Source organism: Mustelus asterias, chromosome 7 (genome assembly GCF_964213995.1).
Source record: "Mustelus asterias chromosome 7, sMusAst1.hap1.1, whole genome shotgun sequence".
In the NCBI taxonomy this organism is placed as follows: domain Eukaryota; kingdom Metazoa; phylum Chordata; class Chondrichthyes; order Carcharhiniformes; family Triakidae; genus Mustelus; species Mustelus asterias.
The window spans coordinates 78,245,899-78,269,271 of NC_135807.1; the positions used below are offsets into that span (position 1 = coordinate 78,245,899).

General features: G+C 43.3%; 1 protein-coding gene across 7 annotated transcripts in view; it reads right to left on the reverse strand.

Moving 5' to 3' along the window:
* Positions 1–23,373, reverse strand: part of eya1 (EYA transcriptional coactivator and phosphatase 1) — a 183,954-nt gene that overhangs the window by 156,664 nt on the left and 3,917 nt on the right. For 2 of the 7 annotated variants that reach the window (XM_078217104.1, XM_078217101.1), the window contains exons 2-5: positions 8,900–8,977; positions 5,267–5,330; positions 4,452–4,597; positions 4,113–4,235 (exon numbers count right to left, since the gene is read on the reverse strand). In XM_078217104.1, coding sequence (XP_078073230.1) covers positions 4,113–4,235; positions 4,452–4,597; positions 5,267–5,330; positions 8,900–8,977 — 411 coding nt within the window. Of the gene's footprint in view, positions 1–1,316; positions 1,320–4,112; positions 4,275–4,451; positions 4,598–5,266; positions 5,331–8,899; positions 8,978–9,927; positions 9,962–23,373 lie in introns of those variants that run through there. The other 5 variants (XM_078217107.1, XM_078217106.1, XM_078217103.1 and 2 more) reach the window with 4 other exon arrangements.

Below are 23,373 nucleotides of genomic sequence, written 5' to 3' on the forward strand. Positions count from 1 at the left end.
CTGCGCTAGGACTTAGATTATTGCCCCTAAAATATAAATTTTTCCCTCCTATATCAGGACTGCAATTTTCTACTTTGGCAGAATTGTGTTGCAACTTCAAAACAATTTCAATACATTTGTTGAGTTTCCAGTGACAATGCCACTACGGTCAAGAAGAATATCATCATGGTCAGTCTTGCATGCCAGTCACAGAGAAACAGAATGCTACCTCCAAGGCAGCCGAAGAATAGCGTAATTTTTCCATAAAATTTAAATTTCATGGCTGGAAAAGAGGAACCACACATCCCATGATCACATCCATTCTCTGCAGCATCTTTAAAATGCAATTTACCCACTTCTTCGGCATTCTGCAGAAACACTGGATATGAGAAATGAACCGACATTCATAGCTCACATAACTCTTAGGGTATAAATGATGAGAAAAGTATCAGACCATGTAGTTGAATATGCACATCCCAGTCACTTTTGGAACTGATGGGGAAAAGCTGGAAACCAGTAGAATGGTTTCCAAACAGTTTCCTGCTTCTGGCAGGGTGGCACAGTGGTTAACATTGCAGCCTCACAGTGCCAGGGGCCAGAGTTCGATTCCAGCCTTGGGTGAATCTGTGAAATTTGCATGTTCTCCCCATGCCTGCATGGGTTTCCACCAGGTGTCCGGTTTCCTCCCACAGTTCACAGATGTGTAGGTTAGATGGATTGATCATGGTAAATGCACGGGGTTACAGGGATAGGGCAGAGGGTACAGCTTGGATGGGATGTTCTTTTGGAGAGTTGGTATAGATTTGATGCACTGGAAGGCCTCCTTCTGCAATGTAGGGATTCTATGATTCTGCTGGGAAGACTTGGTCTTTACCTCTCACCATGCATTTAGCTGTTTAAAATCATGATGCATCTACTGCATAGTACATGTAGTTACATCATTTCATTATTAGTTCTGGTATATTCTGGAGGGGCAGATGTGAAGGAAGTATCTTTTGGATAGAAAAAAGCTGTTCAAACCTCAGCCACGAGGAAAGAAGAGTGTACTCAGGTGCTGCAGAGTCTTTGAGCCTAGCTAATTTAGTGGTATTGGAAATTCACAGAAAATAAGCGATTCAGTTCAGCTCTATGAACTCATAGATGTAGCCATAATTCTTATCCTGTATTCAAATTCCTACAGTTGTACATGCAAAGGTTCTACCTGATGCAAGACAAAATTGTTTTCCAGGCACCCCCTAGTAAGTGAAATATACCAACTGCATCCACATTTCCATATTTTTCAATGATAGGAAGGGATCACAGCAACTAAGCACCATTGCATATAATGACATTATCACTGCCTCTTCACATGCATGAGTAGCAAGTATAACAAGAGCAAGGTTCCAAATATGTATTTATTGGCATTTGAAGAGAGCAGTGTATAAAATATATGAAGTTTTCTGAACCAGCCTGAACTTCACAGTTAAGCTCAATGTCCCTCCCTCCACAGCTGTAATATTTTGTTCATAAAAACACTTCAAGATCATAGTCAGATACAGGGTTTATGTATGCCAATACAATTGTTGGTGGTAAACACTTGGGCTTGTGCTTTTGCCCGAGTCAGGTAGCAGGAGCTGAGAGATTTCCCAGATCGCTGAACTTACTGCAGAAAAAAAGTCTCCAAAATGGAGGGATCTTCATTCCCACAGGGCAGATGTGGGAAAGAGTCAGGTCCACCACCTGCAGACTAGAGGTGGCCACTGGCAGAATGTCATGGCAGGCTGTTTAAAAGGCCTGCCGCAGTTTTCTGGTGCTTTGTACCTGTTGTTTCCCTAAAGATAAGGCCCTCTCGCCCTTACCCATCACATTCCTCACCCTTCATATACTCATCATGCCCATACAAGCCAACTCATGAAGATTCACTCACTCAAATGCTTCTTCATATCCTCCATGCCACCAATGCACCACCACACTCAATGGCCCCTTATAGCTCTTATGCCAACTTAGTGCCAACTCTTGACCCCCTCAATCCTTTGCCCTGACACCCTCCATATCAAATCATCTAGTATCCACCATGGACAGACCTCAGGCATCATGCTGGAAAAAAATTGAGGGGACTTAATGTCTAGAATGAGTTTTCACCAATGGGAGTGTTTTTGTATATAGTGAACTCTGTATTACATATTTAGAGTTTTATTTTCTTTCATCCCAGCATGGCTCCTGAGGTCTGTCCATGGTGTTCTAAATATTAAAACAAAATACTGCGGATGCTGGATCATCCTTTGCCATTTCTGCTGACCTCCAGCATGATGCCACCACCAAACACATCTTCCCCTCACTTCCCCTGTCAGCATTCCGCAGGGACCGTTCTCTCCCGAACACACTGGTCCACTCCTCCTTCACACCCAACACCTCACCCCTGCCCACGGCACCTTCCCGTACAATTATAGAAGGTGCAACACCTGCCCCTTTACCTCCTCTCTGCTCACCATCCCAAGGCCTTAACGCCCCTTTCAGGTGAAGCAGTGCTTCATATGCACCTTCTTCAATCTGGTCTAATGCATTCAATGCTCCCAATGCGGTCTACTCTACATCGGAGAGACCAAATGCAGACTGGGTGACTGCTTTGCTAAACACCTTTGGTCCGTCCGCAAGTAGGATTCAGACACTTTCCCACATCTGCCCTGTGGGATTGAAGATCCCTCCATTTTGGAGACTTTTTTCTGCGGCAGGTGCAGCGATCTGGGAAATCTCTCAGCTCCTGCTACCTCACTCAGGGGCAAAAGCACAAGCCCAAGTGTTTGCCACCAATTTCAACACACCATCCTGTCCATATGTCTGTCCTTGGCCTTTTGCAATGTTCTAGTGAACCCCAATGCAAACTGGAGGAAGAGCACCTCATCTTTCGATTGGGCACAGCCTTCCAGGCTGAAAACTGAGTTCAATAAATTCAGAACATGAACTCTCCCCAACACCTTTACACCATTCCCATTTATTTTATTTCTTTTTTTCATCTAATTCATCCATTATCATCACTCATTCTCACTTCCATTTTTCCACTTCTCCATTCTTGCTCTCCATCTTGCCTCCAACAGCCCCTTCCCCCCCTTCAGTGCAACTATCACATTCCTCAGGCAGTCCCTTAACATTTATACCTCTGTTCTGCTATTCACACATTCTGATCACTTACTGGACACTTTTACCACCTTTCTCAATGGGAGATGTGGGCTGTAAGCTTTCTTCACCATCATTTACATCAATTATAGCCCCCCCAGGCCCACCCTCATAGTAAAGCTCTTCCGATTTTCTTTGCTATTAACTCTGACAAAGGGTCATCCAGACTCAAAACATTGGCACTATTCTCTCTCCACAGATGCTGCAGATGCTGTCAGACCTGCTGAGATTTTCCAGCATTTTCTGTTTTTACGTTCAAAATATGTATTACAGAGTTTACTATATAAAAAATACTCCATTCATGAAAACTCGTTCAAAACATTTAAATTCCCTCAAGTACCTAATCCCTTTATCAAACCAAACAGACTTGTTGCCATAACACACAAACTAATCATCTAATAACCATTTCCACCTGTCAATTAATCTGTAAATTTACAACCCAGATCTGCCATTGTGATGTTGTAGAAAGCAGCCACGCATTAATAATGCTGTAATTATTGCACGTAGGGATATGTCATCAAACAGCTATTGAAACTGCTAGAACAGATTTTTTTTCAACTCTCACAGATATAGCCAAGCAAATATATTTAAAGTTTTAAAGAGCTGATCATTTAAGTAACTTGACAACTTGATAGTTCTACAGACCGCATCTACCTTTCAAGAGCATTTAGGACTTCCCTAAACTCTGACACTGTGGAATAAGGCTCTTGCTGTAGCAAAAACTCAGCAGAGTTCAAATGACCATGCTGTGTTTGTGATTTCCACAAGTAGGAGTCACACCCTGCCCCAGTTCCCCCTGCTGAGTAAAAATAGGATCTGTTGGAAATGGGGTCAGATTTCCAGATCTGGTTCCTGCCCAAAATTTTGCAAGGTTCTGGAGACTCTGTGAAAATTCAGACCTTGATCCTTAAAATAGCATGCATTGGTTAAACAACACTACACATTGAAATCGTTTAAATCATATTAAGAGTGGCACAGACCTTGCATTTGGTAACTGTAAGGAGCTTGGCCTGGTTGAGGTGCACTAAAACTTGAACCATAACTCAGAAATCCCGTTTGGCCAGGTGACTGCGATTGAGTCAATCCACCTTCAGTCTTGATGCCTGCCCATAATGCACCTATATCAGTTAGTGACATCAGATCTGCAAGTTCTTATTTAGTTATATTAGAAACTGAAGAGTTATTATTTGATAAAATTTCTAATTACAAACAAATTATAAGACATATTTGCCGTTAGTTCATTTTGTGCAGTAACTGCATTGAACATAATAATAAACAAGATGAAAAAATATTTAATTTAAACAAACATATCTGTTTACCATAGGATGGGATTCCATAATGTTGCCCTGGTTGTGGATAAGTTGCATAAATTGATGCTTGCTGCATTCCTGTGGCATATGATGACTGTCCATATGATGCCATAGTTTGTGAAGGTGGTGTAGGAAGAATGTGTGGATATGACCCGCTGTTCATTACAAATAAGAAGGACAGATCAGCGATTTGCAAACAATTTTTTAAAAAATATATAAATGCATAGATCCACTGATAAATTAGAGTCAATTAATCATAGAATCCCGACAGTGCAGAAGAAGGCCATTCAGCTTATCAAGTCAGCACTGACTCCCCAACAGAGCATCTTACCCAAGCCCCATCCCCGTAACCCCACGTATTAACCCCGCTAATCCCCGAACCTATACATCTTGGGACACTAAGGAGCAATTTAGCATAGCCAATTGACCAAACCCGCACATCTTTGCAGTGTGCAGGAAACTGCAGCATCCGAGGAAACCCACACAGACACGGGAGAACATGCAAACTCCACACAGACAGTCACCCAGGCCAGGAATTGAACCTAACTCCCTGTGGCTGAGAGGCAGCAGTGATAACCATGCAGCCCAAAACGAATTCTGCTACTTAAATTTGAGTAAATAGAACAGCTAACAACTAAAAGTATTCCGAAGAGAGTAAAATTTGTAAATAAATAATTTGCAGGCAAAAATTACTATTAATTCAAGACATGTGGATATATTTTCCTCATAAATAAATCTTAAAATATGATAAAAACAGAGAAGCTGATTATGAGTTTAAATTTGTTTTTTGCTGCTTAATTTTTAAAGAATAAGAGAAATCTTACTTGGAAGGATAAATCTGTGGAGAAAAATGATGAGTTTGTCTTGGGTTAAAGCTGCTACCAATCGCTGTGAAGAATTAAAAAAGGGAGAAAGAGATAAGCTAACTTTCATGTTAAAAGAGTTCTGAAAGCTTTCGGAACTTGTGCTATGATATCATCTCACCAATTTGTTTAAATAATAATACATTGATTTCTAGACCAGCTGAACTTTTCATTTTTTCCTGCTAATCCATCAATATAAGTAATTCGCAAAGACACTGGCTGCAATTCTCCCACAGCATTCTCACGACGGCCGATTCGTGGGGTTCGTGCACGCATTCATGCCCTGCTAGCTCTCCCAGCGTCGGATTTCTGGCAGCGTCAGATCCACGCCAAAAATCGGAAGGGAGACTCAAAGACAATTAAAAGGTCATTTGCAAATAATTTAAATGTGATTAGCAGGCCCAGGACTGAAGTTTCCGGGCCCGCTAGCATCCACCCCCCGACGAGAGTGGTTCACTCCAGCGGGTGTAGAGCAGCTCCCCACTAACAGGGAACTAGTGGCCCGATCCCGCTGGAGTGAAGGGGCAACAATTGGGGCCCTCCTGAGGGTCAGGTGGGATGTCCCCTGGGCTTTGGCACCCTTGCAGTGCCAGCCTGTGCCCCCTGGCACTGCCCAAGGGGCAAAGTGCCAATGCCCAGGGAATACCTTGGCACTGCCCATCAGGCATGGGGCAGTGCCAAGGTGGCGGGACATACGGGGGATGGGTCCCGCTGCCAGTCTGCATAGGGATGGGTGGGGGAAGATGGGAGGGCAGTGATCGGGGTGGGCCATGGGGGTGTGGAGAACCCGCATTACAGGGGTCTTGCGGTGGCCATCAGTGCAGGGCCACTGCCCATGTGCCAATCTCGGCACTGACAGATCGACGCATGCAGTAGCCTGCTCAGCGCGCTGATAGGCCCCGCCCCCTAGTTCTTAATGACATTCACACTGGTGACCTCTGCAGTCCAGAATGTGGGAGATTCTTCTCTGAACTCCCACTGGAAAAAAAAGTGTGAATTATTCCAGTTTTCACACAAATTTGACACTAAGAATTTTTTGGGGAGAATTCTACCACTGTCAGTTTTTAATTTTCTTCTTCATTCTCCTGAGAACAGTGGGGGATAGCACAGCCATACTCTAATGCTGCTCTCACCTGCTACGTTATCATATACTCTGTAATGGGATTCTATATAAAGCTCCATCCTTACCAGGTGCATAAAATGGATGGATAAACATCTGATTTTCCTTGTTATTGAAAAGGTATCGAAAAGGAGCAGCCGATTCTCTGCTATCCATTATATACTGCAGCCAAAAATTATGCTCACTCTGTTTTAGTCTCCTCAGCTCAAGTATTGTGAAATTACCTGCAGCTCCCCCTTCCAGAAGCTAACTCGGTACAGATGAATTAACTAATACATTAATTTATACAACTGTTAGTTCTGTGCTATGATTGGGAATTGACATCTGCAGGTATTGTAGGAAATTGCAGGTGCACAGCTCATGCTTTCTACGCATACTTTAGGAAGAATCTATCAGTCCTGGAGGGAGTACAGTATAGGTCTATCAGAAAGATATATGGATTCCAACAGTTAAGGTACAAGGAGAGATCACAAAAAACAGGGTTACATTCTCTAGAATTTAAAAGATAAGGAATGATAGGATCAAAGTTTTCACCAATGGTAACAGGTAGTTAAGATCAAGGGAAGCTATTTTCATTAACTGGGGAATCTAAGACTAGCCAACACAGTCTAAAAAATTAGGGGCGGACCTTTCAAAAATGAAGGGGGTGATTCTCCCAAAAAAATTCTAAGTGCTGAATTGGCGGGAAAAACAGTGTAAATCACAATTGTTTTTCAGTGGGAGTTCAGACTCGAATCTCCCACACTCTGTGCAATGCAGAGGTCACAATCGTGAATATCATTAAAAGTTTGGGGAGGGCAGGGCCTAATCACGCCAAAGCCTGACAGTTCTGGAACTCTATGTGCAATGGCCCCGACTGTCAGTCTCCCATTTGCTAGCCAGTCCGCGACCCTCGCAGTGCTGCCCCTCCACCCCCCCATCCCCAATGGCCCGATCAGGTCCCGACAAGCATTCCCGGGCCAGCGCGACCCCCACCCCGTCCCAGAGTACACCGATATCCAGCCCCCGCCAGCAGTGATGACCCCCCAATCTCAGCAGACCGCCCCCCGCGGGGCAGACCACCCCCCACAGTAGGCAGACACCCCCCACCCCCCGATTGCTGGCCTCCCTCGAATCCAGACAGGATCCAAATGGCGGACTGGCGGCAGGACCACCCCCATTCCCACCGATCACCCCTAGGCCTCGCCCCTTGACAGTGCCTCATGCCTGGTAGGCAGTGCCAAGGTGTCCCCTTGGTCAGTGCTAGGGGGCACAGGCTGACACTGCCAGGGTGCCAATGCCCAGGGGGCACCAACCCCCCACCACACAACCCCCTGGGGGCCACGATTACCCCCCCTCCCCATTTCACTCCAGTGGGGTTGGGTCACTAGTTCCTCGAAAGTGGGGACCTACTCTAAACCCTGCTGGCATGAATTTGCACTGGTGGGGTGGGAGATGCCCAGAGAATTCAGTCCTGGGGGATCCGGGTGCAATAGTGCCCCTAGCAGTCTACAGCTGGCTTTCTGGCCTGAACAGGCTCCGCACCTCCCCCTACTGATGGGAATCAGATCATGGCCTCTGTATTTCACAGAGTGCCGTTAACTCACCAAACTTACCTCGCTGGAAAAACCTGCGAGTAAACCTCTCATTTTCTCATCCGTTTGACACTTAGAATTTTTCTGACAAAATTCCGCCCCATATTTTCTGTTCAAGGGCTGCCATATTTTTACAGTTAAACAAAATCTTATTGAATATCGAGACTAGGAAGCCATTCCAGAATGACTGTTAGGTTAGTTCAAAGTCATGGTCCTGTTGCTTCAAATGGAACTTCCCCAGGGTGCCTGGAGACACCAACAATTAACAATACCAAAAGAGGAGCTTGGATACAAATGTCTCAAAAGCAGGTAAGAGGCTGCATCTCTTTATAGTAATAACCAGCAAAATTCTTCTGAGTTAATTGTTTTATTCTGGAAAATTGGGCAGACTGTTGAAGAAAATTCTCGCTGGACTTTACTTTTCCTCTTTAAACTGAAAGTACAGTTTAGATTTCATATTATACAAATGAATAAAAATCTTAGAACAATGAAGTATAAAAACTTTATAACATATGTATTAATTTACAAATTATATTTATGAATATATCATGACATACAACTCCGTTAGGTACAGGATTATACAAAACTAGATAAAGGCAACATAAGTCTTGTTATCTATGAAGTCTATTTACAAAAATAATTAAGAAACTTATTAAATTATATAAATTACTCCATATTCTTTTTGGATTGTGGAAATAATAAAATTCAGTCAGAAGGACAATATGGGTTGGTTACTGGCAACATTAATGACACCTTGTCCTTTTTTCATCTCAGTAAAAATTCAGAAGTAGAATTTGCCCAAGGGCCTGCTTACTGAGCTGAAACTGAGAATCTTATACTTTATCTGCAGTGCAAATGGGTTTGCCTGATTTTCACTAAAAACGTTTCATGTCTTCTTACCTGTTCCTGAGAAATTGTCTAAAGATCCATCTGTTGATGTCGTGGCAATATCACTGTTGCTCATTGGTTCTGTTTTGACTGAAAAGCAAACCAAAAAGTGAAGCTTTGCCAACAATTTGATGAACAAACTTTACATTCACAGAAAACTATTTTTTTTCTTGTATATATTTTTTAAAAAGTATTAAACAAGCAGACAAAGTGTTTTCCCATTTATAAACATTGAAATATTAGATTGTTCATTTCACATACCTTGAATATAATGTTTAAAGCAATTTGAGATGAAAGTGCTACGGAAGCAGAGAGCCACAGCAGAAAGTGCTAGCTCTAATAGATGGAATAAATAGTCTATCCTGTGATTTTAAACAGGATAGATGATAATTTATTCTCACATTTAATTTTTTTTAAAAATTGACTTAGAGATCCTTTCCAACTTTTTATTTCTTCCGTGGTGTGTACTTAAGATGTTATGAAAATGATTTTGCACTTAAAGACTTTAAATGGAAAAAGTTTCATAAGCAATGGCAGCACTTTCCATCTAAAACTATAGAGTCACTCCTCTGATGACTTAGTGTCCAAATCATCAACATGACGCAGTATTGAACTTTAAGGGATGATTTTCAGACCAACCGCAGGGCAGAAAAGGCACAATAGTAACCCAAATTGACAGCCTATGAATTACCTCCCTGTACCCGCCGATGGTGTAGCTGCTGCTATCTTCCGATGCGTCCACTGCAGAGCAACTGGTAAGTTAGCCTGAATCTGGTGATAGATCCTTTTGAAATACAAATTGGGGTTCGATGACTAATCTGGCATCCTGTTTATCTTTTTGACTTAACTGGACTTAGTTTCTGCTCGCAACTCGCTGACCCTATATTAATAAATATTGAGCCTCAACATGGGCCAAGTCTCTGGCCGTCCAAAAACACAGCCAGCATACAACCATACCGAAAGGGCACTTCAGAGAACACGCAATAGAACATCAAAGAGTTAATTAAATTTTGTGATTTTTGTACCAGAACCACACAAACCTGCAGTGGTCTGTGTACTAGAACCTAGCAACCAGTCGCTGTGCTGAGCATAGTCTTGTTGTCACCTAAAGTGAAATTGTAAACAAAAGTTTAAACAATGAACTGACCTTCTCAGGAGTTTAAAAAATAATTGGCAGGCTCAGGAGATGTGTGTTACAGGATAGGATAGGTTGCCCCTGCTATTGTTTCCTGTCTTCAGATGGAAACTATGAACCCAGATGAAAAAGTAAAATTGGCTTTGTAGCCAAACAAAAATCAAAACTTTGAAAGTCAGAATTCAGGGTCTTAAAACTTTAATAATCAAGTCTTTTTAAAATCAATACTGGAGAATGTTATCTAGAAAATAAAGTTAGATTCACAGAGGAAAATGCAAAAGAATAATTAATGACTGCAACTGTAACATCAGTTAAATTTCAGAATTATAGGCCGGAATTCTCCAACCTGGACTGCAGCAGGGATTCTCCGGTCCCACTACTATGAATGGAGATCTGGCTGAGCACCAAATTCTCTGTTCTTGCTGGCAGTGGTAACAGGGCATGGGAGACTGGAAAGTTCCAGGCATAATCTTGAGATTCCCCATGTATAACAGAATTATGTAGCATCAGATGAATATGGGCCATAAGGGAGCTTAAGGAACAAGCCCTCATAATAGTTTATTCATTGTAACAAACATTAGAAAGTTTTCCAAAGTCAAAATATTTGTTTAATTCAATGCATCACATTTCACTTAATGTGCACTGTAATAAAGTAATGTGTCTGTTAAGTAAGAAAATGTTAGGGTTATATGATAAAATGCCTTATTTTAAAAATGCTTCCAAGTTTAGTCAGAAACATTTGTGAGCACAGACAAATTAGCAATACATTTATAATTCAAGATGATAACTGTAGTTTACGAATACACAGAAAGTAAAGACATTGTATATTGTGCACTTAAACTATGGTCAAAATTAGGGAATATCAAAAGGAATATATACAAAGCATGAAAATGGTGGGGGGGGTGCTATACAAATACGTTTTACTTTCCAAATATGAAAATGAAATGCAAAATTTGATGACATTTGCTGTCTTGACTCGAGTATAAGTATTTGGTTTTTTATTCAGCATGAAAATGTGTTGCCACTTTTTTTGCATTCCTTGGACAAATGCTGCTGGTCTCAAGTTATCAAGAACATCAATTACTCTCCCCTGTACAAAATCAAGATTTCAATCCTGAGGGCATGTAAGCAAAATTTACGGAGATCATTTTCTTTTTGGGGAACAACAAGATCCTCTTTTTTTCTTTTGTTATTCATTGTTGAGATGTGGATGTCACTAACTATGCCAGCATTTATTGTTTATCCTTTGTTGCCCTTCAGAAGGTGGTGATAAGCTGCCTTCTTGAACCCCTGTGGTCCTTGAGGTGTATGTACACCCACAGTGCTGTTAGGGAGGGAATTCCAGGATTATGATCCAGCGACAATGAAGGAATGGCGATATATTTCCAAGTTAGGATGGTGAGTGACTTGGAGGGGAGCCTTCAGGTGGTAATGTTCCAGGTATTTGCTGCCCTTGTCCTTCTAGGCGGTAGGGCTCGTGCGTTTGGACGGTGCTGACTAAGGAACTTTGGTGAGTTGCTGCAGTGCATCTTGCACATGGTAAAAACAGCTGTCACTGTTCGTCAGTGGTGGAAGGATTGAATGTTTGTGGAAAGGGTGTCAATCAAGCGGCTGCTTTGTCCTGGATGGTGTCAAGCCACTTGAGTGTTGTTGGAGCTGTACTCATCCAGGCAAGTGGAGAATATTCCATTACACTCCTGACTTGTGCCTTGTAGATGGTGGACAGGCTTTGGGGAGTCATAAGGTAAGTTACCCACTGCAGGATTCCTAGCCTTTAATCTGTTCTGGTATCCACAGTATTTATATGGCTAGTACAGTACAGTTTCTGTCAATGGTAATCCCCAGGAAGTTGTTGGTGAAAGTTACAGCAATGGTAATACCATTGAATGTGAAGGGGCAATGGTTAGATCCTCTCTTGTTGGAGATGGTCATTATCTAGCACTTGTGTGGCGCACATGTTACTTGCCACTTGTCAGCCCAAGCCTGGATATTGTCCAGGTCTTGCTGCATTTGGATATGGAATGCTTCAGTATCTGAGGAGTGTTGAATGGTGCTAAACATTGTGCAGTCATCAGTGAACATCCTTATGATGGAAGGAAGGCCATTTACGAAGCAGGCGAAGATGGTTAGGCCTAGGACACTACCCTGAGGAACTCCTACAGTGAGATGTGGAGGTAGGTGAGCACTTTGGTGACAGTGACCACAATTTGATTACGTTTACCTTAGCTATGGAAAAGGATAGGTACATACCAAAGGGCAAGAGTTATAGCTGGGGGAAAGGAAATTATGATGCGATTAGGCGAGATTTAGCTGGCATAGGTTGGGGAAGGAAACTGCAGGGGATGGGCACAATTGAAATGTGGAACTTGTTCAAGGAACAGCTGCTACGCGTCCTTGATAAATATGTACCTGTCAGGCAGGGAGGAAGCAGACGTGTGAGGGAACCGTGGTTTACTAAGGAGGTTGAATCTCTTGTGAAGAGGAAGAAGGAGACTTATGTAAGGATGAGACGTGAAGGCTCAGTTAGGGAGCTTGAAAGTTACAAGTTAGCCAGGAAGGACCTAAAGAAAGAGTTAAGAAGAGCCAGGAGGGGACATGAGAAGTCTTTGGCAGGTAGGATCAAGGAAAACCCTAAAGCTTTCTATAGGCATGTCAGGAGTAAAAGAATGACTAGGGTAAGATTAGGGCCAGTCAAGGACAGGAGTGGGAAGTTGTGCGTGGAGTCTGAAGAGATAGGAGAGGCACTAAATGAATATTTTTCATCAGTATTCACACTGGAGAGGGACAGTGTCGAGGGGAGTACTGAGATGCAGGCTGTTGGACTGGATGGGATTGAGGTTCATAGGGAGGAGGTGTTAGCAATTCTGGAAAGGGTAAAAATAGATAAGTCCCCTGGGCCGGATGGGATTTATCCTAGGATTCTCTGGGAGGCTAGAGAGGAGATTGCAGAGCCTTTGGCTTTGATCATTGGGTCATCATTGTCTACTGGAACAGTGCCAGAGGACTGGAGGATAGCAAATGTTGTCCCCTTGTTCAAAAAGGGGAGTAGGGACAACCCTGGTAATTATAGACCGGTGAGCCTTACTTCTGTTGTGGGCAAAGTATTGGAAAGGATTATAGGAGATAGGATTTATAATCACCTGGAAAGGAATAATTTGAATAGGGATAGTCAGCACGGTTTTGTGAAGGGTAGGTCATGCCTCACAAACCTTAGAGTTCTTTGAGAAGGTGACCAAAGAGGTGGATGAGGGTAATGCGGTTGATGTGGTGTATATGGATTTCAGCAAAGCGTTTGATAAGGTTCCCCATGGTAAGCTTTTGCAGAAAATACGGACACATGGGATTGAGGGTGATATAGTGGTTTGGATCAGGAATTGGCTAGCTGTCAGAAGACAGAGAGTGGTGGTTGATGGGAAATATTCATCCTGGAGTTCAATTACTAGTGGTATACTGCAAGGATCTGTTTTAGGGCCACTGCTGTTTGTCATTTTTATTAATGACCTGGATGAGGGCGTAGAAGGATGGGTTAGTAAATTTGCGGATGACACTAAAGTCAGTGGAGTTGTAGACAGTGCGGAGGGAAGTGGCAGGTTACAGAGGGACATAGATAAGCTGTAGAGCTGGGCTGAGAGGTGGCAAATGGAGTTTAATGCGGAAAAGTGCAAAGTGATTCACTTTGGAAGGAGTAACAGGAATACAGAGTACTGGGCTAATGGTAAGATACTTGGTAGTATGGATGAACAGAGGGATCTGGGTGTCCATGTGCATAGATCCCTGAGAGTTGGCACCCAGGTTGATAGGGTTATTAAGAAGGCGTACAGTGTGTTAGCTTTTATTGGTAGAGGGATTGAGTTTCAGAGCCAGGAGGTCATGTTGCAACTGTACAAAACTCTGGTGCAGCCGCATTTGGAGTATTGCGTACAGTTCTGGTCGCCGCATTATAGGAAGGATGTGGAAGTGTTGGAAAGGGTGCAGAGGAGATTTACCAGGATGTTGCCTGGTATGGTGGGAAAATCGTATGAGGAAAGGCTGAGGGGCTTGAGGTTGTTTTCGTTAGAGAGAAGGTTAAGAGGTGACTTAATAGAGGCTTACAAGATGATCAGAGGATTAGATAGAGTGGATAGTGAGAGCCTTTTTCCTCGGATGGTGATGGCTAACATGAGGGGACATAGCTTTAAATTGAGGGGTGATAGATATAGGACAGATGTTAGAGGTAGGTTCTTTACTCAGAGAGTAGTAAGGGCGTGGAATGCCCTGCCTGCAACAGTAGTGGACTTGTCAACATTAACAGCATTCAAATGGTTATTGCATAAACATATATGGATGATATTGGAATAGTGTCGGTTAGATGGGCTTTAGATTGGTTTCACTGGTCGGCGCAACATCGAGGGCCGAAGGGCCTATACTGCGCTGTAATGTTCTATGTTCTATGATTGACCTCCAACAGCCACATCCATCTTCCTTTGTGTTAGGTCTGAAGTTATTTCCCTCGATTCCCATTGACTCCGGTTTTGCTAGGGCTCCTGATGTCATAAATCGATGAAATGCAGTCTTGATATCAAAGGCTTTTCACCTCAACTGTGCTCTTTTGTCCATGTTTGGACCAAAGCTTTAATGAGGTCAGGAGCTGAGTAACCCCGGTGGAAATCAAACTGAGCATCAATGAGCAGGCTATTGCTAAACAAGTGTCACATGATAGCACTGTCGTTGACCCTTCCATCATTTTACTGATGATTGAGCATAGACTGATGGGATGGTAATTGGGTTTATCCTGCATTTTGTGTACAGGACATATTTAGGCAATTTTTCACATTGCTAGGTGGATGCCAGTGTTGTTGAACAGCTTGGCTAGGCACACAGAAGTTCTGGAGCACAAGTCCTTAGTACTCTTGCCGAAATATTGTCAGAACCCATAAACTTACTGTATTATATTTTTATTCACAAAAGGAATTATCCTATTTCTGAGCATTTTGTGTAATTTGTTATACAACTCCTGATCAATGGGGATGTGAACTGACATTTGACGACATGATAGACAGATTTTTATTATGCACAGAATCAAGTACAACATTCTCAAATAGAACAATGACCTATTAAGGTCACATCACATTTTGTTTCTTGGCACACATTCATTAGATGAACTCAGGGCTGTATGAAATGAGGTTCACTGCAGCAAATTAAAACTTCACAACCTCCATTTTGTGGTCAGAAGTGGAGTGACAGCATTGCCACTGTGCTCGAATAAAGCTTTCCACAAAAATCTAGTGATCTCCATGGCATAGATTTCATTATTCCTGATGTTAATTTGATTCTGGCACCAACTAAAGAGAATCACCAATATCCAATATCAATGATGTCACATCTTGCCGATCACATTGGCAAATTCTCACAGACAGTAAACCAGGAAGTAAAATGCACTGAATATCCTTCACTTTTTAAATAATTTTAGAGTGTGAAATAAAAATTGGGATGGCACATGGGATTAAGATAGAAATTGGAATATCATAAACAAACTGTTAAAATAATTTTTATATATAAAATCTATGGATTTTTAAAAATCAAAATGGAGAAATTGACATCCCACAAATATAAAATTAGTTTTCAAAGTCTAGAGAGAAGCAATTATAAAATAGAGATCCAGTTGGAAAATTCAGTTAACAGGGCTTAATTTTTTAATGGGTTTTCACAGCAGGACTAACGGTGTAAAAGTGAAAGCTCATAGCAATTCATGTGATTTTGAAAGATTTCCTTAGGTGACAACTTCAACAGCACACCATGTGGAGGAGTGGAGAATCACCGATAAAAGTTCTGGATTTGAGTTTAACTGCAGGTGAGGAATCCAAATGTTTTTAGTTGAAATGACATTGAATGCTGATAATTATTGTTTGTTATGATGAATAAACTATTATGAGAGCTGAACTCCTAAATGAACTATAGAATTGTTCAACAAATGCTTCATAATTCTATTGCTCATAGGGGAAAACACAAGATTATACCTCGAACAGAAAGAGCTCATTCAAACACATGTTATTGCTTTAGCTATTAATTATTTTTTTGCCGAATCTAATTTTAGTTCCTACAGAAACCTTTTCAGTATTGAACTGTCACCTGGTAAATTCAGCAGTAAAACACTGATTTTTGTTTTATTTTGTGACTTAGGATTGATATTTCTATTTTGTTGTAAAGCCACATTTATTGTCTCTCACCCAAGTTCAATATTTCAAAAGATATCAACTCGGGAGAAGAAAGTTATCAGGAACAACCTATCTCATCTGATAAAATATATCTCCTGTGCACTGATGTACAGTTCCACCAATAACAGCTGTAAAGAGGTTTGCAACTTAATCCTGCAACCTTATTTGATGAATGTGGTATTAAGACAGAGTAAAATGAAAAATGATAAAATTGGGATTTTATGCATCAGTTAAACTGGGTTCTTATCTTTTACTGAAGAAGAATGAAATAAAACATCAACCTTTTAACACTGAAGAACTTCAGTTCAAAAAACTGAAAGCATCCAGGAAATCTATGGAAGAAGTAAATGATCTGGCCTAATGGCTTTTTCTCATTCCATGCTTCATGTTTCTCATTGAGAAGGTAATAATATTTTTTTCAATGTTGTTTACCTATAGTATGATGTTTAAACCTAGTAAAATTTACAAAGGGTTCCACTTTGTTCTGATCATAAAATCAAGCGCAACTTATGTTCAATGCCAAGCCATTATACATTAAAAATTACATTATACAAAATTTTATTTGCAATAGTGTAAAATTTATTTGTACATGTTCTTATTTGGATCCTCACCTAGCAGATGTGCATATCATAAAATCATGAGTGGAATTTGGTGTTTGTTATAGCGGCCTTGCCTACCAGCTGGAGAACCAGCGGGAGCCCCTCGTCACCCCATTGATGAAGGCCAGCTGGAAGTTACCAGCATCAGGCCTTCCCCCATGATTTAGGACCCCTGAGGGCAGAAATCCTGCCCAAGAGCTACTGCCCTTTCAGCAACGCACAAACCAGAGACCCAGGGTCAATGGGAGAATTCAGCTGAATTAGGGTCAGATGGAGGTTATGGGATTGGGGTCACAGGAGGGGTCAGCAGAACGGGATGCACGGTGGCTCGCAGTCAGGCCCCTTTCCCAATGTAGGGTCTCTCAATCAGGCACTGAGGGTGGGATTTTCTGGCTGTGCTCGGCCCAAAACTGGAAAACCACACCTGAGGTCAACGGACCTTTGCATGGTCCATCCCTCACCTGCTACGATTCCCATGGCGGGCGGGAAGGGCATGTTCCCTCCTGAACGTCTTTGAACAAGAGACCCCCCCAACCAAGAAGTCTGCAAGGAAACGCAACAGCATTTGATTTTTGGGCTCCCTGCATGGCAAATCCCACATCTCCTGCTGGTTGAATACCAGCATTGGCAGAATGTGGCCCGTAAGTAAGCAATAATTGCCCACTTAAGGGCTTCAGGGTCACTCATGAACTTTTCCACTCCAGATTTATCAGGTGTAGGCCACCTACACTGCAATCTCCTGCCTGATTAAATGCCCCCTCTACCTCCAAACTTGCCATGATGTGGAGATGCCGGCGTTGGACTGGGGTAAACACAGTAAGAAGTCTCACAACACCAGATTAAAGTCCAACAGGTTTATTTGGTAGCACAAGCCACTGGCTTTCGGAGCTCCAAGCCCCTTCATCAGGTGAGTGGGAGTTCTATTCACAAACAGGGCATATAAAGACACAAACTCAATTTACAAAATAATGATTGGAATGCGAGTCTTTACAGGTAATCAAGTCTTAAAGGTACAGACAATGTGAGTGGAGAGAGCGTTAAGCGCAGGTTAAAGAGATGTGTATTGTCTCCAGACAGGACAGTTAGTGAGATTTTGCAAGCCCAGGCAAGTCGTGGGGGTTACAGATAGTGTGACATGAACCCAAGATCCCGCTTGAGAGCGTCCTCATGTGTGCGGAACTTGGCTATCAGTCTCTGCTTAGCGACTCTGCGTTGTCGTGTGTTGTGAAGGCCACCTTGGAGAACACTTACCTGAAGATCAGAGGCCGAATGCCCGGTGACCGCTGAAGTGTTCCCCAACAGGAAGAGAACACTCTTGCCTGGTGATTGTCGAGCGGTGTTCATTCATCCGTTGTCGTAGCATCTGCATGGTCTCCCCAATGTACCATGCCTCGGGATGTCCCCCGCAACTTGCCAAATCTCACTAACTGTCCTGTCTGGAGACAATACACATCTCTTTAACCTGTGCTTAACCCTCTCTCCACTCACATGGTCTGTACCTTTAAGACTTGATTAGCTGTAAAGACTCGTATTCCAACCATTATTTTGTAAATTGAGTTTGTGTCTTTATATGCCCTGTTTGTGAATAGAACTCCCACTCACCTGACGAAGGAGCAGCGCTCCGAAAGCCAGTGGCTTTTGCTACCAAATAAACCTGTTGGACTTTAACCTGGTGTTGTTAAAACTCTTACTGTGTTTACCCCAGTCCAACGCCGGCATCTTCACATCATGGCTTCATGTGGGAGACAGTGCTCTGAAATACGGCAAAGCAGAAAGTGAGGCCAATGCAAATAGCATCACTGAAACCATCCAGAATAACAGTATGCTCTTGTCTTATGTACCTTCTCAAGTCCCACCTCATTCCTACTCAACCTAATATGAAGTAGAAACTGCCAAAGATGTAACCTTACACCTCCTGCTGTCCATCCAGCCCCTTGCCTCACACCAACCTTTCCCTTCAGCATTTATGCTTTCAGAAACCCATGATTTGCTGTCCAGCCAGCCAGTGCAACTTGATAATTAGCAGCAAGAAGGGTACACGTCTGAAGATCTGACACTCCAAGACACCAACGCCGGAAGTGACACTGCTTTGACTTTAGATGACAGTAGAGAAGGCGGATCTGCTCATGCAGCATCACCAGGCACAAGTCGAGTGCAACCGGGCTAGGGGGAGAGGATGCCTACAGGAGGGGGAGCTCGCAGGCAGGTACTACCGCAGAGGACTCAAACGAGGGCTTCAATGGTGTGAAGTACTGGAAAAAGCTGATAGGCATGGAAATGCTTGGTGAATTGGTAGCAATACCACAGAGCCTGCTGTCATTATCAAGAAACATGGAGACATTCAGCTGGGCGGCACGGTAGCATAGTGGTTAGCACTGCTGCTTCACAGCTCCAGGGTCCTGGGTTCGATTCCCGGCTCGGGTCACTGTCTGTGTGGAGTTTGCACATTCTCCTCGTGTCTGCGTGGGTTTCCTCCGGGTGCTCTGGTTTCCTCCCACAGTCCAAAGATGTGCGGGTTAGGTTGATTCGCCAGGTTAAAAAAAAAATTGTCCTTGAGATGTGTAGTTAGAAGGATTAGCGGGTAAATATGTGGGGGTAGGGCCTTGGTGGGATTGTGGTCGGAGCAGACTCGATGGGCCAAATGGCCTCCTTCTGCACTGTAGGGTTTCTATGTTTCTATGTTAATTTGGTAGAGCGCTTTATGAAAAGCTTGGAGCGCATCCTTTCCATCAATGAAGTGGTGGACAACCCCATGACAGCACTTATGGACCTAGTTGTATGCAGCATCTGATGGTTGATACCGGAAGCCATCCAACATCCAAGCACTATAGTGAACAAGGTCTGCACTGTGCCATGCAGTCAAGCTTGCTGCCATGCAGACTGTTACCATCATAGATGGTTGCAGATACCAGTGCTCAAAGCAGCTTCAAGAGCCCACAATAGCTCAACAATCATGCTTCAGCAAATTACAAGGATTATTGAGGTGCTGCCCCAGGAGAATGGCAGCGGTTCTGCAGATTAAATGGACATTAATTGCTCACTTAAGGGTCTCAATTGACATCCAGAAGGCCATCTGCAAGTCATCCTGCCCCGGGGGTGAAAGAAAAACTGTGTGGTCCTCACCCTGCACCCTCCTGTCAAATCTTCCTGTTTGAGATGAAACATCCGGAGGCCTTATTCATCATGGCCAGGGACTTCAACCAAGCCAAGCTCAAGAGTGTCCTACCAAGATATCACCAACATGTCTGTTCCACCAGAGGCCCAAACATTCCAGACAACTGCTACACAAACATCAAACATGCCTACCACTCTATTGCCCGCCCACACTTCGGCAAAATCAAACCACAAGGCTGTGCTCCTGCTCCAGCTTACAAGCAAAAACTGAAACTGGAGAATCCGATAAAGAAAGTCATGCAATGGTGATCTGAGGAATCGGATAATCTCCTAGGGGAGTGCTTCGAATCAGTGGACAGGTCAATATTTAAGAACTCAGTGACCAACCTGAACGAGTATGCCACTATCGTAACATACTTCATTAGTAAGTATGCAGAAGACTATATGGCAAAGAAACAAATCCATGTGTTTCCCAACCGGAAACCATGGATGAACAGGTATACCCATTGCTTGCTTAAGTTCAGGTCTGAGGCATTCACGTCAGGCGACCTTGACCTATACAAGAAATCCAGATGGCATCCTTGGTTCTCTGTAGATTCTAAGAGACAGTACCAGACCAAGCCAGAGTCCCAGGCTAACCACACGGACTCCCACCGACTATGGCAAGGTCTGCATGACATAACAGACTCCAAGATCAAGGCATGTAGAATCACCGGCAGGAATACACCCCCCACCCCCCTGATGAGTTCAATGCATTCTATGCCTGTTTTGAGCAAGAGGTCAGTGAGAGCACACCTTCCTCCCCAGATGCCTCAGCCGAACTGGTATCCAAGGTCACGATTGCAGACGTCAGATCAGCCTTCTCCAAAGACAACCCATGGAAATCAACTGGCCGGGATGAGCACTCAGATCCTGCGTGGATTAGCTGGCGAAGGTATTCACAGACATTTTTAACCTCTCCTTATTCCAACCTGCTTCAAGAAAATAACCATCATCTCTGTACCAAAGAAAAGCCAGGCAGCATGCCTTAATGACTTTCGCCCAGTTGCTCTGACATCCATCATTATGAAGTGCTTCAAAAGATGAGTCATGGCACGGATCAATCCCAGCCGCCAGCTTGCCTGGATCCACTGCAGTTCACCTATCTCTGCAACAGGTCCACAGTAGTTGCCATCTCCCTGGCCCTACACTCAATCCTGGAACACCTGGATAACAAAGACACTGTTGTCAGACTCCTATTTATTGACTACAGCTCAGCCTTCAACACCATTATTCCCACAAAATGCATCTCCAAAACTGTGGCCTCAGCTCCTCCCTCTGCAACTGGATCCTAGACTTCCGAACCCACAGACCGCAATCAGCAAGGATAGGCAACAACAGCTCCTCCACGATTATCCTCAACAAAGAACCAAGAAAATTACAGCACAGGAACAGGCCCTTCAGCCCTCCAAGCCATCGGTGCCCTACAAGGCTGTATCCTCAGCCCTTTACTAGACTCCTTATACACCTATGACTGTGTGGCCAAATTCCCCTCCAACTTGATTTTCAAGTTTGCTGATGACACCACCATAGCAGGTCGGATCTCAAACAATGATGAGACAGAGTACAGGAAACAGATAAAGAGTCTGGTGAACTGGAATCTGTCCCTCAATGTCACTAAAATGAAGGGGTTAGCCATCGACTTCAGGAAGTAGTGGAGGGCATTCCCATGTCTACATCAACGGGGATGAAGTAGAAATGGTCGAGAGCTTCAAGTTTCTAGGTGTCCAGATCGCCAACAACCCGTCTTGGTCCCTCCATGCCAAGGCCATAGTTAAGAAAGCCCACCAATGCCTCTACTTTCTCAGGAGGCTGAGGAAATGTCCACTACGACTCTCACCAACCTTTACAGCTGCACCATTGAAAGCATCCTTTCTGGTTGTACCACAGCTTGATATGTGCGCCTGCTCTGTCCAAGACCACAAGCAACTACAAAGGGTTGTGAGCGAAGCCCAGCCCATCATGCAAACCAGCCTCTTATTCTTTGATTCTGTCTACACTTCTCGCTGCCTCGGAAAAGCAGCCAGCATAATCAAGGACCACACACACCCTGGACATTCTCTCTTCCACCTTCTTCGTCGGGAAAAAGATACAAAAGTCTGTGGTCACGTACCAACCAACTCAAGAACAGTTTCTTCCCTGCTGCCACCAGACATTTGAATGGACCTATCTTAAATTGATCTTTCCCTACACCCTAGCTATGATTGTAACACTACATTCTGCACCCTCTCCTTTCCTTCTCTATGAGCGGTATGCTTTGTCTGTATAATGTGCAAGAAACAATATTTTTTCACTGTATACCAATACAAGTGACAATAGTAAATCAAATCAAAATCAAAAGGCCAACCCATGGGTTTGGAACTCACTTCGGAGGAAGAGGGGAGGCATTAAAGCTTGCCTATTGAGTGTGTTGCAATGTGTGTGGATGATGTCCCAGCCATGACTGAATAACAAATATTGTGCACAAGCTGAGAGATGTTGGCTTGCAGCAGTGCTAAGTGTTTGAGGTGAAGCCATGAATATTAGGTATCAGTCATGCTGGATAGGGAATGTTGATAGGTGAGCAAAGCAGAATGAGACACTACTGGTTCATTTGTAAGGATATGGCATTTGAAAATGTACTCGCTGACCTTGACCACTTGTGTGAGGTCATAAAACATCTTTTTACACTGAATTCAGGTCCTTGGAGTGAGACTGCTTTGACAGAGGTAGCTATCTGATCTTGTTGCCTTCTCAGTGTCTGTCTGCGGGGTCTCCTAGCCCCCAGTTGACAGTGGATCTCTCTTGTCCTTTTCACTTTCTGCACTTAGTACTGTGTCAAACAACCTTGAAGGATACACTGTGCCTCGTTGCACCAAGTCTCAGTCTTCTTTCTGCCCTGCTACAGCCATAATGCACCAAGAAATTAAAACTGACTTTAAGTCATGCAGGTTAGCATTAAGAGGTGCAACTCTCACATGCCCTTGCTGACATGCACAGATACTTAGCTGGATGTTTAGCGCCAGGCTGCACACTTGTCATTTAATTTTGCAAACAGCATGGGTTTGTGCTGCCTGCATTGCAACAAACAGGCACAAGCTAATCATGCATCAGTCTCAGAGCCTGTGGACCTATCCAATTCTGTCCATTAGTCTTTTTGCTTTGTTTACCATTTTGATACAATGAACATAAAGAGAGTGATTCTCACCTTAAACAATTTTCTGAAATTTTGAACACAAACCTTAGGTTGGATAACAAATTCCTTCATCTTGCCAGCACCCTGAACTCCTTAGGCCATAGTATACCAATGACCAAAAGAGCGGGTGTGCAATCTGCTCCTAACTCTGACTAGCTACTAGGATGTTTGTGACATTGGGCAGAATTCTCCCAAAAGCTAAGTGTCATAAGGGGTGACTGCTCCGCATC